At 33.0% G+C, this 14,308-nt stretch overlaps 1 protein-coding gene across 1 annotated transcript; it reads right to left on the reverse strand.

The window, feature by feature from the left end:
* Positions 1-1,079: 1,079 nt before the first annotated feature.
* Positions 1,080-8,757, reverse strand: LOC106383845 (polycomb group protein EMBRYONIC FLOWER 2-like). Its single transcript, XM_048752387.1, has 17 exons — positions 5,987-8,757; positions 5,731-5,786; positions 5,443-5,560; positions 5,192-5,342; positions 5,050-5,100; positions 4,824-4,963; positions 4,548-4,607; positions 4,322-4,449; positions 4,053-4,117; positions 3,907-3,959; positions 3,742-3,795; positions 3,603-3,662; positions 3,354-3,400; positions 3,185-3,258; positions 2,898-3,039; positions 2,632-2,721; positions 1,080-2,562 (listed from the first exon to the last, which is right to left on the reverse strand). Exons 1-17 carry the CDS (start codon positions 6,146-6,148, stop codon positions 2,463-2,465), a joined length of 1,551 nt encoding a protein of 516 aa, XP_048608344.1. The 5' UTR covers positions 6,149-8,757; the 3' UTR covers positions 1,080-2,462.
* Between the last annotated feature and the right edge of the window lie 5,551 nt (positions 8,758-14,308).

The following is a 14,308-nucleotide window of genomic DNA, read 5'->3' on the forward strand; positions in this document are numbered from 1 at the left end:
GACTTCGGTTTGGGGTAAAATGCCTAGGTCTAGTTTCTAGAGAGAATGGATCCTTTATCATACAATCCTTCTTTCCTTCCCTTTTTTTGATCTTGTAAACTTGCACATATATGCCTCCTTGTTACTTTCATTTCCAAGATTATCCGTTGCTTATCATCATCAATTTCAAACATTGTTCATAGTTTCCACAAAAGCCTGTACCTCTGGATCAAGCCTCATATCCTCCTTAGTGAAGACCTTGAGAAGCTCCAATGACATAGCTTCTGGATCGAGCTTCAAGCAACCTTTAGGAAAAGTCTTAACTTCTTGAGAATATTGACTTTTAGCAAATGAGAAGCTCCAAGCAACCTGCAGAAGCGGTCTTACCTTTCAAGACATAGTTTGATTAGACTCGGTGGCCTTTTTAACAAGCGCACTTTGAAGCATAATTGGAGAAACCGCGAGTAATAGATCTGATCGCTGCAACCGATTCTTCTGAAATTTTGGAGAAAAGTTAACTATAATCTCAAAACTATTCCTGAATTAATCTCTCTCTGTAAATTAGTTTCCCTTGATGGCTCCAAACTCTACTGGAGTAGGGCTGTACAGGCACATACCACATGAAAAAATCAACAGGAAAATGGGATACAAAGAAGTGTAAACCTGTTATTTCCAATCATCCACCAGAGGAGCTAGGTGTCTCAAGATCTTGGTTATTTTTTTCAAGTGTTTTCATATTGGAACAATATGATGATTGATACCTTTATGCAAGGCATTAAACCTACAAGGTTTATATCTTTATGTCTACCTTTTAGTAAAGATGATTAGGTTGCGGTGAATCTTCTTGATTCAGTCTCGGTGGAATTACATTCATATAAAGTGAATTACATTCATATAAAGTGTCATGGTCAGTTGACTACTACCCTATTCATCGTATATCAATAGAAAAACAATTCAACGTGTCACGAATATATTTGGTCTCGTCAGAGAAGTAAACATGTCCAAAGAAGATAAATTAAACAGATTAAAATATGAAAATATTCTATTTGCATTGTATATTGACTTTTAGCCAAAAGGTTGGGGGGGGGGGGGGGGGGGGTGGGTGTAAACAGTGATTAAAGTGGCAAGAAAGCCAGAGAAAAAGCTTGCAGAGATTTTAAAACGAGCCTAGATAACAAGGAGTGTTGGGTAGTCTCCCCTACGAGGAAGAAAAGGACTCCGGAATCCTTGCAGGGTAGTCGCCGTCAGAGAAGATGTCAGGTCTAAAAGGAGCCATTTTGGTGTCGCCTAAAACAGGTGTTACATTACATGGCTTAACACATTAACTTACTATATTAAAAACTATATAAATTAATAATGTTGGGACTATGATATTTTATTAATTTATAAAGTTATTAATTTACAATTTTTTTATTTATAGATTTTCTATTTTTGAATATTTTTTATTTATAAAATAAAAAATATTTGATTTTAGCGTATATACATCAATTAAATTTTAGAAATTCGACTTTCATCGTGTTAATTTTATTATATTATTTGGTGTATATTTTAATGCTTCATATAATTTAAATGTGGTTTTTGTTATAATTTTACTAAATATTATCAAAACATATTAAAATGTTAAAAGAGAAATAGATGTATTTTCATTGTGAATATAAAACCAACGATATAATATTTAGTTTATAATTATATAAAATGTATATATAGGCATATTATTAATTTATGATTTTAATGGAGATTTGTAGAGATACTCTCCATTGCGGATGCCCTAATACCGGGAATCCAAATAAGAGAAAAGACCTCAAACTATCTGAAACAATACCATATAATTCAACAAAGCTTCCCCAGACTGCTTGATAGACTGAATAAGTTGGGATGAATCAGACTGAAACTGCACTCGATGGAATCCCATCTCTATGCACTTCACGACCGCGCTTCTTAGGGCCAGTCCCTCTGCTATCAAGGGTGATCTTATAGACCGTGAGCTTTCCTTATACGAGACTACAAACGTCTCCATTTGTAAGAAACATAATCTAAGGAACGACTTTATGACCAATGGAAAATAAGTAAAAAAGAATGGATGGGGTAAAAGTAAAACCTCAAACTAAGCCAAAGAAGAAGGAAAAAAGTAGTAATTAAATAAAATCCTACAATCAATTCAAGCATGAACCCTAGAATGAATTCTTCAGAATGCTGATGGACAATTATTTAGTCCCGTTTCATTAATTACCTACCATTTATCGGGTAAAATATATTTCAGACAAATGTAATATACAAACTTTTCTGTAAAGCAAATTAATAACTCCAAAATAAAAATAAGTAATTTAATAACACTCAAACGGGAAATTAAGGGATAATGTAAAATAATAACATCCAAAACGAAAAAGGATAAAAGGGGTCCAAAAGTAGTTAAAACCTACTCTCATTTCCTTTTTCTATTATTTAGAGTTTTTTTTAAAACTTAAATAAAGGCTTCTGGGTCTTCAATTTGCAAGCTGTTCGAAAAGCACCATACAGTTGTTCAAGGTTTGGGCGTCAAGGCGGCCATAAATCTTCAGTGTCCAGATATACTTTTTCCAGCACCTACACAAGTACTCACATTTATCAATAAAACCCACTTTCTTCTCTGAAACACCTTAAGAGTTAAATTACCAGAGCAAGTCCAGATTTCGGACCAAGAAGGGTCCGTGTAGTTTTGAGAACGCCTCACATCCACATGCGATGCAACCACCTGTGATAACTCTGCAAAGGGTCAACAACCAGTGTCAAGCTAATGCTTTATCCTATCATTATCTTTTTTAATGTAAAAAGTTGTGCAGGAATATCCACAAACTATATATAAACACATGTGACGCCAAATTTGTTTGCATTAAGACTCGAAATCACATGTACTGAAAACAGAGAAGGCATATACATACCGGTGCTTCTTCATAAAAGAGTTCCACATGTTCATCATTTGCAAGTCTGCAGGACCCATTCCTGGAGGAACTGTTTGACTAGACGACTCAGCACCCCCAGGTGGTATTTGGCTCTTCTCACTTTTAACAGAGTCAGCAGCATCTGAAGATTAAAAAAAGTTAAGAATTTGTCAAATGATCCAACGTTGTCCAATGCACATAAGAAAGTAAATTAGTCATAAATATTAAACTAAACAGGTTCCCAAAACTATAAATCCAGATAAGATTCATTACAATCAAGCACATACCGTCAGTCTTAATTGGCCTCGGCCTTGGGTTCCTTGCCGGAGTCTTCTGCTTCCTACGGCTGGATTTCATTGAACTGTTATTGTAATTTTTTTTCATGGTTTAAGTAAGATTATCACCTAAATGGGAGTAAGATAAGTAAAGTAAACATAATAGGCCAAGACAACTTACGAGAAAGGGTATGGTTCCAGCCTTGCGTTAGGGTCGCCCTTATTAGTCTGAATTTTGAAAAAATACAAAAGACAGATAATATATTATAGCACAATTTCTACTACTAGAAGGTTTGACACTGTTGTGCCATCGAAGACAATAGAAGATATCATAGTGTTGCAAATAAGGAAATATTCCAGTTCTCCTATTTAAACACTCAAAAGTCAACAGCGCATTGGGAATATTATTTTGGAAATAAGATGTACTAACCTCGGTGAACGTTACCTCACTCTTGAGAGACACATTTACAGCCGGATATTTTTCATTTACCTAAAACACAAGTGGAGCCGATTAGTGGGAACAATTAAAAATACTGAGCAATAGCTAAATGAGCTTTGAAGTTACAAACCCAAAATTCGAAATTGAAGAGATCATGGGTTGATGGCATGTGACACTCCAGGCCCTAAAACATGATTGAGAACAAAAAAAAAGATTACATCACTACATAGAATATATATAGTCCACTAGTATATTTTACTCAGAGGTATGAATGAGAGTAGAAATGAAAGTTCACCTTAAAACTGGCACATTTTACTAAGCAGAATGGACAAGTAAAGTCTCCAGTTACTGGAAGAAAATAAAATCCAAAATGTAATTTATGATACACATTATATTTTACACACATGGGTATGAAACAGGTTAATGATTACACAAATATACCTTCAGTTTTCTGTAATTTGTTGTTATAGTAACTGTAATTGAAAGCTACTTGTCCTTTTCTCAACCTATGCAATGGATATAGAAGAGTGATTTAGAGTCGACATGAAGAGGTAGACATTATAACTCATCAAGTTGTAGGTAACACTTCCCATTAGTAGAGAGGGGAATAAGCCAAAATTCAAGATTTTTTTTTTTTTGAAACTGAAATTCAAGAAAAATTGATAACTATAAAATTAAGGGAAAGGAAATGTAGATTGAACTGAAGTTACCTGTGAATTGGCAACACTACTGAAGAGGCAGGGAAGTCATTAAATGAAAATGAAGAACGATAAGGAGGATTTTCCGTTGCTCCAACCTCTTGTGCAGATATGGTGACTTGGACTTGCTGCGGTGAGCTCTTCAAACAAACAAACAAAAGTAAAAGAATTATGAGATACTTTAACACAATTAATATTAGAGTAAATGATGGAAGTGTTCCAAAAAGTGAAAAGTTACCGAGGTGAGGGGATTGCTGGGAACCTGAATCTCGACAAACTTCTCACTCATAGACATTAGCTGCAGAAATAGACAAGTTATACCAGTAATGTTTCCATAATAATGGTGAATATAGTAAACTAACAAAATTCACATTAGCAAGTGTTTCCAATTTACATTTTCAAGTTACATATGAAAGAAGTTAAATCCAGAGAGTCCACATTTCATTATAGGGAACAAATATGAAAAAGGAAACAGTAAAACCTAAGTTTAAGAAAACGATTAAGGCAAGATTACCTGTAAAAAGCAAGGCTGCATTTCAACAAGAGAGACTGAAGTTGCTTTCTCTCCCAAGTCCATATTTGGATATTCCTTCCACGAAGAATAGAGAGATTCCAAGGGTATTTTGCTCCATAGGCAATGTCCACCTATGTTTCCTGCCAGAACAAAGTAAATATAAACTCTCATGATGATTTATTTACAGAAGAAAGACACATTCAAAAACTTTTATAAATTAAAATACCTGAATGGATCTTGCTTGAATCAATGCCAGATTGAGAATTTTGCGCACCAGCTACAAGAAAGAAAATAAAATTGATCAGTTTATCTTGTATACTGTACATATACATAAATCATCAGTACACAACAATCACTCTATTACTCACCAAAGCTGATAAATAAGATAACGAGTGATCCTGATTTTGCATCCAACGCGAGTCTATCCATTCGAGGGAGAAGAAAATTGGCTTGAGGTTGACTAACTCCATCATCCCCAGTTAGGATACATGTTCGACTGAACTTATATATTGCAGAAGACTATAATTTTGAGAGTTCCAAAAAAAACGAAAAAAATGTTAAGCGATGAAATGACATTAGGCAAAGATTAATCCAATTATGTCTGGGTTGAAACGCCTACCTTGGCGGTAGTCTTAGAAGAAACGAGTCTTGCCAGCATAATAAAAAGAGGAAAGAGTTCTTGAGTTTCTACACCAGCAGCATCTTTACTGCCCGGAAGGAACAAAGTCATTTGTATTCTGCACATCAGTAAAATATTGATTACTATTCACCAGGGGTAAAGTCTTTGAAACTTCTTCCCAAACAAACACTTAGCATTAAGGTTCCAGATTAATGATTGAGTTATATTCTAATCATAATTACACAAAACTAATGGAGATTCTGAACAGAATTTGTTTTTTCTTTTTACCTCCTTTGATGTTTGGCTTCAATCTTATAATTCAAACTTCGCTGAAGAAACAAGGGCTACACGGAAAAGATAAGAGAAAACTGTTAAGAGTCAACTACATAGCAAGATCACAAACGCTTACTTATAACCAAATGAAGTCAGCACAAACTACACAGCTATGGGAATTTTCTATGTCAAAAGCAAACCCAATGTTTGTGTCGCTCATTATTACACACATTCCTCTCTGTGAAAAGGTAACAGCTAGAGAAACACATACATTCTTAATAGCACGACGCTGGAAAAAGATGTAGAACTCTACAGGCGGGCAATACGTTGCTTTGAGGCTCTCTTCAGCAGCAATCTTCTCCTCGTCAGACATATGCGCACGGAAGTGTTCCATGTCCATCTGATCTATCATTCTGGAACAATTGCAGTTCATACGTCATCAAAATATGTAAAAACAAAAAATACAAAAAAGGAATTTCAATAAACATTCTTCAACTATTACACCAACGAATCCATAAGCATACTAATGTACTTAAAAGTTGTCTAAATTTCACTTAAAGATGTAAAGCCTTATTCAGCTTTTAATCGAATGGAGGCGAAATGAATAATAAGCGGATGATGAACATACGAAGAGGTTTTACGAATGATGAGAGGATTGACTGGCATTCTCGCTACAAACTTTTATATAGAAGAGCGAAAGGACACAATAACACAAACTTCAGAACACTGTATTTGTAGCAATAGAGAAATGTGTTAATATATTCAAAGTATATTTTTCTTTATAGAAAGTATCTTTTTTTCTTTTGGTCAAATATAGGAAAGTATCATATATAATCTAAAATGCTAAGAAATATCTTGAAAACTTCTTTTTATTATTTTTACTGCTGAAATAATATATTTTACTTAGTTTGTTTTATAATACCCAAACTGCATTTTTGTAATTGATTTTAATTTATTTATCAACCAAATAATATTTATTAAAATTGATATACTTTTTAACAATTATATACTTTAGAACAATTTATTCTGTTAAAATAAAAAATAGAAAAAACGATCCTTATAAATATTTATTAGTATACACATTATTAATTCAAAAACCAACATAATAAATTCTAATAAGTTATTGTTCAGCAAATAGATATATTTTGTCTTTTTTTTTAACGGTGATTTATTATGACATTATGACATTACATTTATGAGAAAAGTTTACATACACAATCGACAACCGACAATACTACCTGCTTTATGAAGATCTACGCCTAACTGCATCATCTGAGCCGTCATATGAAGATTCATTTCTGACCAGATTTACTTGCACCATGTTGAAGCTTTCTTTTTGTAGTCTGCATTAATAAATCGCTCTTCTCTGGGATTTGAAACCTGGATTTCATGTAATCTACAAGAAATTGCATTGGGGTTCGAACCCTGGACCTGGGTGTAAAAACCTTTAAACCTTAACCACTACGGTGCTTCCACGTATATATTTTGTCTAAAATCTGGAAAATACGCACATAGTGTAAATGTTCTGAAAACCCTCTTTGTACAATATGTTTAATGTGCTTTTTTGCTTCTATTTTTTCATTAGTTATTAGAATCTTTAATTTTATCCTTTGTTTTGGCAAAAATAATACAAAATAAGATCATTGATCCTCAACTATAAATTATGGTTTGTAATCCATAGATCCTAGTGATGTTTAGATATTGTTGATTGTAGACCATATCATTTTTTTTTCTTTTGTCAGAAACATAAACAGATTCCGCTACAATTCAGCAAACCAAAATGGTAACTCCGCGTTCATATGAACAACAAAAGACGATTGATTCCGAGCACTGCGCGCAAGCATATCCGCCCTTGTATTCTCTGTTCTAGGAACATGTATCAACTCTGAGTGATTGAAGCTCTCTTTTGGTTTCTTGATGTCTTGGAGAAATGTTGCAAACCGACCATTCTTCTGGTTCCAAAATCATCTTCACCAACTGTGAATAATCGTTTGCAAACGTCACATGAAACTTTTTTTTACTTTCCATTTCCCAAATCAAAGCTTCAATTTCCGAGTAAATGAGTGAGAGACTGGTTTTCGTATTTCTTGCGCCCATCAAACCATCAAAACCTTATAACATACTATACCATATTTGCCTCGATAAATTTTCCTTCTCTTTCCATGATTCATCTGTAAAACACCACCATCCAGGAATTTGAGGCAAACTTTTCATCTTCCTCTCTCAAGTTTGACTCGCTTGTTATATTAGTGATTCATGTGCCTCTTCCCCAATAGTAGCCTAGGTTACTGCCAAAAGTATGTCGAGGATCAATATCTATGTTACTAAAAACCATATTATTCCGTCTTTTCCATATAAATGTATCAATAATATCTGAATTAAGATAAAAACGCTTGTCACCTTATCAAATATTAAAAGAAAGCAAAAATGAATGAACGAAAATCATAACAAATAAGAAAAAAGTGAATTAAACCTTAAACTAACTTTCTTGGGGCTTGGTGAGTATCCACATCAGTAGTGTGTTCGATTCCCCCTGGAAACTAAATTATCACTACTTGGTCAGTCTGGGCTTGGGCTTCGGCCCAAGTGATTTACATGGTTGACCATAACAGATGATTGGTCCACCCACTGGCATAAGTCGGAAGGTATTCCAAACTCGGGTTAAGTAGTGTGGTATGCTTTCGGGCTAGTCCACTATATAGCACTAAGTGCATTCCTCCCGGGACCGATCAGATCAGCCGATAGGCTTATAAAATAAAACCTTAAACTAAGAAATTACCTGTTGTTTGGGATAACATATATATTCATTTATTTTATCAGTATCTTGATTATATACACTTTTTTTTACCTCAAATAATGATATATATTATGCAGACTTAATATAGCACTTTCTTGAAAGAATATGAAATTACACATTTTTCATGAAAATTATACACATGTTTAACAATTTCTCACATGGAATCATCACATTGAGTTGTCAATAAATCTTCAAAAAAATCAAATCTCTACCTCACATGTATTAGGCTCATTAATTTTTTTTGCTAAACTGTAAATATCATTAAAAATGAAACTTTTGTCTTTTACAAAAATAAAAGGCTTTTACATACATCTTTCTTGGCAAAAATTAGATAAAAAGCAAGAAAGGTAGTAGATTTTTGGTTATTGGATGACCGGGTCATCTGATCCAAAGTGCCATGATGTTGGTGAATTTGCGCCTCTTGCGCCTTGCAGTTATTGTGTTTCTCACATCTCTGTCTATTAATCTGAAAGTTTCAGCCTGAAGTAGATGTGTATTGTTGTGGAGAACACTGTTCCTTTGTCTCCAAACGTGGTAGATGAGCACTTGGGCAACCAGTTTCTTGAGAGTAGGCGTAGCTGATGGGCTGCGAAGTCTGCACCATGAGAGGAGTTCAGCCCATGTGATGAATGGTGCTTGTCGTGGAGACAGCCGGGAGAACACTTCAGCCCACATATGGAGTGAAAACCTGCAACTCAAGAAAAGGTGATCTCTTGTTTCGACTGAAGAATTGCATAGATCACAGGATGGGTTAATATTCAAACCCCAAGAAACCAACCGGCCCTTTGTTGGGAGCCTGTTTAAAGTGGCTAGCCACATGTTGAAAGCTTGTTTTGGGACAGCTCCCTTGTACCAAACTGTTGAGGCCCAAGCTTTAGGTGGTTCTCTAGGTCGAACCGCATCCCACGTCTTCGAAGAGGAGAATCCATTGCAGACAGTTCCATTAATCTTCCATGAGCAGGAGTCTTCCACATCAGTGATTCTCGGTGGAGAGACAGAAGTGAGGGCAATGTGTAGTTGCAAAGCGTTATCTGATCTCGGGGATGAGAGGGTCCAAGCGGTGCCGTTGGAGACATCAGAAAGCGTTGCAGTCAAGGGAATCCCGAGTTCTCTAGGTCCATGTTCACCAAAAAGATCAATAAGGCAACCACCTTGCAGCCAGGAGTCAAACCAGAAGCTGAGCAGAAGGCCATTACCGACGTTTCCATGAATGAATTGTGAAGCAAGCGGGCGCAGGCTGAGAAGCGTTTTCCAAGTCCATGAGTCCGCATTGGATTGACTTACAGACCAAAAGCTCTTATCATTAAGATGTTGTCGCTTATGCCAAGCTGCCCATAATGATTCAGAATCAGAGAATAATAACCATATAAATCGAAGACATAGCACTTTGTTCCAAAGAGTATACTTTCGCAGTCCAAGCCCACCCTCCTCCTTAGGTAAGCAGACTGTGTGCCAATTAACCTTAGCCCCTCTGACTACTTCAATTTGCCCAGACCAGAGGAAACGCGAGCACAAGCTTTCAATCTTCTTCACACAGCCCTTAGGGAGCATAAACGTGGAGCACCAAAAGTTTACTGAGCCAGAGATTACGGTTGAAATGAGAAGAAGTCTCCCAGCGTAAGATAGAGTTTTGACTGCCCATCCCCTGAATTTCCTGATGATACTATCCAGCAATGGCTCGTATTCAGAAATTCTCAACTTACGGTGCATCAGCGGCAGGCCGAGGTATCTAATGGGAAGTGCACCTAACGTTAATTTTCTCATTCTCATTGCCTATATCCAATATTCAATTCGTAAACATCGAAAGTTCACTAATATCACCACCAATCAGGCGAATATACATTGTGAGTTCTCTATAATACAGTTTCAACTATATTTTCTCCAACTATTACTTAGTAGAACCTCTATAAATTAATAATGTTGGGGCTTTGAAATTTTATTATTTATACATATATTAATTTACAAAAGTTTCCTTATTTAGATTTCTTATTTTAAGATATATTTATTCTAAGATAAGAAAAATATTTGATTTTAGTGTATAGTCATTTAATTGTTATTTTTTTAAATTTGACATTTATATTAATTATATTATATTATTTGGTGTATATAATATATATTGCATAGAACTTAAATGTGGTTTTAGAGATAATATTACTAAATCTCTTCAAAAATATATTAAGTGTTAAAAAAAATAAAGATAATTCCATGGTGAATATAAAACAAACAATATAATAATAGGTTCTTACTTATATAAAATATGTATACATATAAATTATTAATTTATAATTTTAATGGGACCATATATTTACATAGAATTTTCTTAAAAAAATATTACATTATTATTTTATTGATTTTTATCAAATTTTGAACCGGCTCAAGTTGGAATCGGCGAAATTTATTAATTTATAGAGATTATTAATTTATCGAGTATTAATTTATAGAGGTTCTACTGTACGTAGAAAATATGAACCAAGGAAGGACGAACCTTACCACCAAAAACTTTATCACATTTAAGTATATCTCTCATATCTTATCCAATGTTTCAGAATAATATTAACTTTATCACATTTAAGTATAAACTCCAAGTTCTTACGGGTTGAGTTTATTTCTTTCTTCCATGACATGTGAGTAAGTTTCTCTGTCTTTTAATCAATTTTAAGCGCTGTCAAAAAAAAAAAAATAATCAATTTTAAGTTCTTGAGTTTGTTTTTTTCATTTTATTTGCACGTCTGAGGACATCAACATCTTTCCCATGGTTTGATGCTTCAAGAATCATTTAATTCGGCTATACTTCCAGCGGCTGGATGACCTCATCAAATCAATATCTTTGATGGCTAAGGACTTTGCCCCAATCTTTCACGAACTCATGGACAAGTAAATCTTGATAGAAAAGATGTTCACCATGTCACCATTCCGTTTTTTCAGTATTTTGGTTCCGTCCATCTCTTTGTTAAGACAACAGTTATGATTTTCATTCTGTTAGTTCATTTGGTTCTCTATAAACTATAGTGCAGGCAGCCAGCTTCACCTACAACTTTAGGGAAGGAAAAGTGCAATTTTTGATGTGAGGTTAAGCGAAGAAAGGACGTATCTTTCAGAAACAAAATAAAGAAGAAATTTTTTGGTGTTATTGGGAACTACATCGCTCATATTTCAGCATTTTCTAATATCGACTGGCCTCATATTTTCAGAGGAGTTTACTAGTCTCAGATTAACCTTTATCTCATACGTGACTCATGTATACTATATAGTTTATTTTCATTAAACTTTCCTTGTGGAACGATCTTCCCGTATGTAATTGAGTGATTGATCTCATAGTTTTGGCTGACTGAGCCTCCTGAATATATGGCTAGTCTTTATAATAAGATTAGACAATTCAACAATATCTTAACTAATTTGAACAAAGACAATGGAGGTACACATCTCTTGGGTACTTTAAAGCGGGTGAAATATCATCAACAATGTCTCATAAAGTGATTCTTGTTGACTTTGAGAATAGTGAAAAGAATTTAGGTAAAGCCAACGCAGACCTTACTTTTCTCAGCATGAAGCTCCCAGATTCATGAATGCAAATGCATGGATGAATGATCATTTCACCATATATTATATCTCCGCAGAGCGATGAAAATAAGAGAAGCCTCAATAAAAATTTACAATGGATGTGATTGGTTGGACTGTAACTGTAGAAATTTTACTGTAGAATTTAGGTTGTAGAATTTTTTGATTTAGCTGTAAGTGATGTAGCTTTAAAATTGATTGTTACAACAATAAATTTTCTACAGCAAAAAAGATGGGATTTTAGAAAATAAAGGTTTTACAGCTTTTTTTTTTTTTTTCTGGTTGTAACTTTAAAAAACAAGATAAAGCATGATTGATGATTTAAATGTTGTAGATTAATATTAAAGCTAAAATCAGCTCCTACAGGCAATCACCCCTAATGTGCAGTGTGAATTAATTGTTTCAACTATCTTGAGAAACATGGGTGAAGCTGTCTAATTTGTTGGAATTTGTTGAGTCCATGTCTAACTTTTTATTGTCCAATTAGTACGATATTGTCTACGTGGGGTCTAAGATGCTAATCTGTATAAATTTACTTTTGGGCTCATTCCAAAAAAGTCTTCTATTATTAGAGTTAGACATCATTTTTTATATTAGAACTGTTTGTCTAAATTTTCAATATAAGATTTTGTTTGATATCTCACATAATTAACTAAAATTCGGACCCGTACTCGCACCACAAATAGTAAACTCAACAACTATTCGCATCCACAGCTCAAATATTTCAAATCAATGGACTCGCATCCGCCCTGACGCGGGTCAAACGGAGTTGGTCATGCGGGTAATGATTAAAATTCCCAGTTTTACTTGCAATGATTGTGAAGATGAAACCTAGGGCTAATACATAACCTAGGTTAACCTGCACTTTATTTATATAGGTTAGGGTTACTTGCAATAATAACATATTCGGTGTCAGAATCTTTATAGGTTAGGGTTAGATTGATATTATAACCGAATAATCATTTTTGTATTATTCAGAATTATGTTTTATTTCATTAAATATACATTTTGCTTTCTCTTTCTTAAATTTAAAATTTAATGATGGAAAATATTTTTGTATAATAACACAATACATACTATAGTTTAGGTCATAATTTTCTAGGAAATGATAATTGTTGAAATCGCTGAATATTGCCTTTTAGTTTTTTTTTTTTTTTCAGAATTCAATTTCTTATATATATATACATATGTATCTTTATGTTTCTTAATTTCTAACTTAATTATTTCATAAGTTTTTAGAGCTAAAGTTTAATACATTTGATAATCTAATCTATTAAAACAGAGCACTATTTTGTATCTACTTAAAAAGATTGTCATTTAAATTTGGACCTCTTCACTTCTTAAATATAATATTCCTTATAATTTGGTTATACAATTTACATTTCTTTTAAACATTACATCTTATATATTAAAACAGAAGTCACAACCTTGATTCATGTGTGATTTTTTTTAAAAATGGACCTAATGGACTTGTTCCTAAAAAGTCATATTACATTTAATCTCTAATCTTATCATTTGAATTTTGGATCTGCCACAAATTTTTATTGGGCTATCAATAATTGGATTTAAACAATAGATGATCTATTGAATTTATAGATAGTATAAATTAATGTTGTAATATTATACTTCCATATGTTAGTTATTTAAATATTTGTCGATGTTAAATTTTAAAATTATAAAGAGTTTTTTTAAAATAACAAAAATCATATTATCTAATAATGATTAATCTTTACTACCTTAAACCAATGAAAACAAATTTTAAACTATAAGGTTTATTTTAAAAATTAAACAAAAACTAAATATTTAATTATTTAATCGATAATAGAAATATGTGAAGCGAAAAGTTTAATTTTTTAAAAAAATTTCTAAATTTGTGAAATGTTACAGTATTTCTGAATATGACAATAGAATAATATTTTACTAATATTTATATATATAGTTACAATTTTAATAATGAAATAATAATCCAAATATATATATATATAGAAGAAGATACAAATACATGTGAAAATTTGAAATAATCTATTCAATAAAAAAAATATATCGTAAACTTATTATGTTTTAAAAATTGATAGACACATATATATTCTAATATATATCAATTTAGAATTGAAAACAAAAATTCGTGCGGTTACGCGGATCGAGATCTAGCATTTTATTAAAATACAATTACAATTTATGACATTGATACTTCAACAAAAAATAATATTTATTAAGAGTGTTTTTACGATCTAAAAT

The sequence above is a fragment of the Brassica napus genome, chromosome C3, assembly GCF_020379485.1.
Source record: "Brassica napus cultivar Da-Ae chromosome C3, Da-Ae, whole genome shotgun sequence".
Lineage (NCBI taxonomy): Eukaryota > Viridiplantae > Streptophyta > Magnoliopsida > Brassicales > Brassicaceae > Brassica > Brassica napus.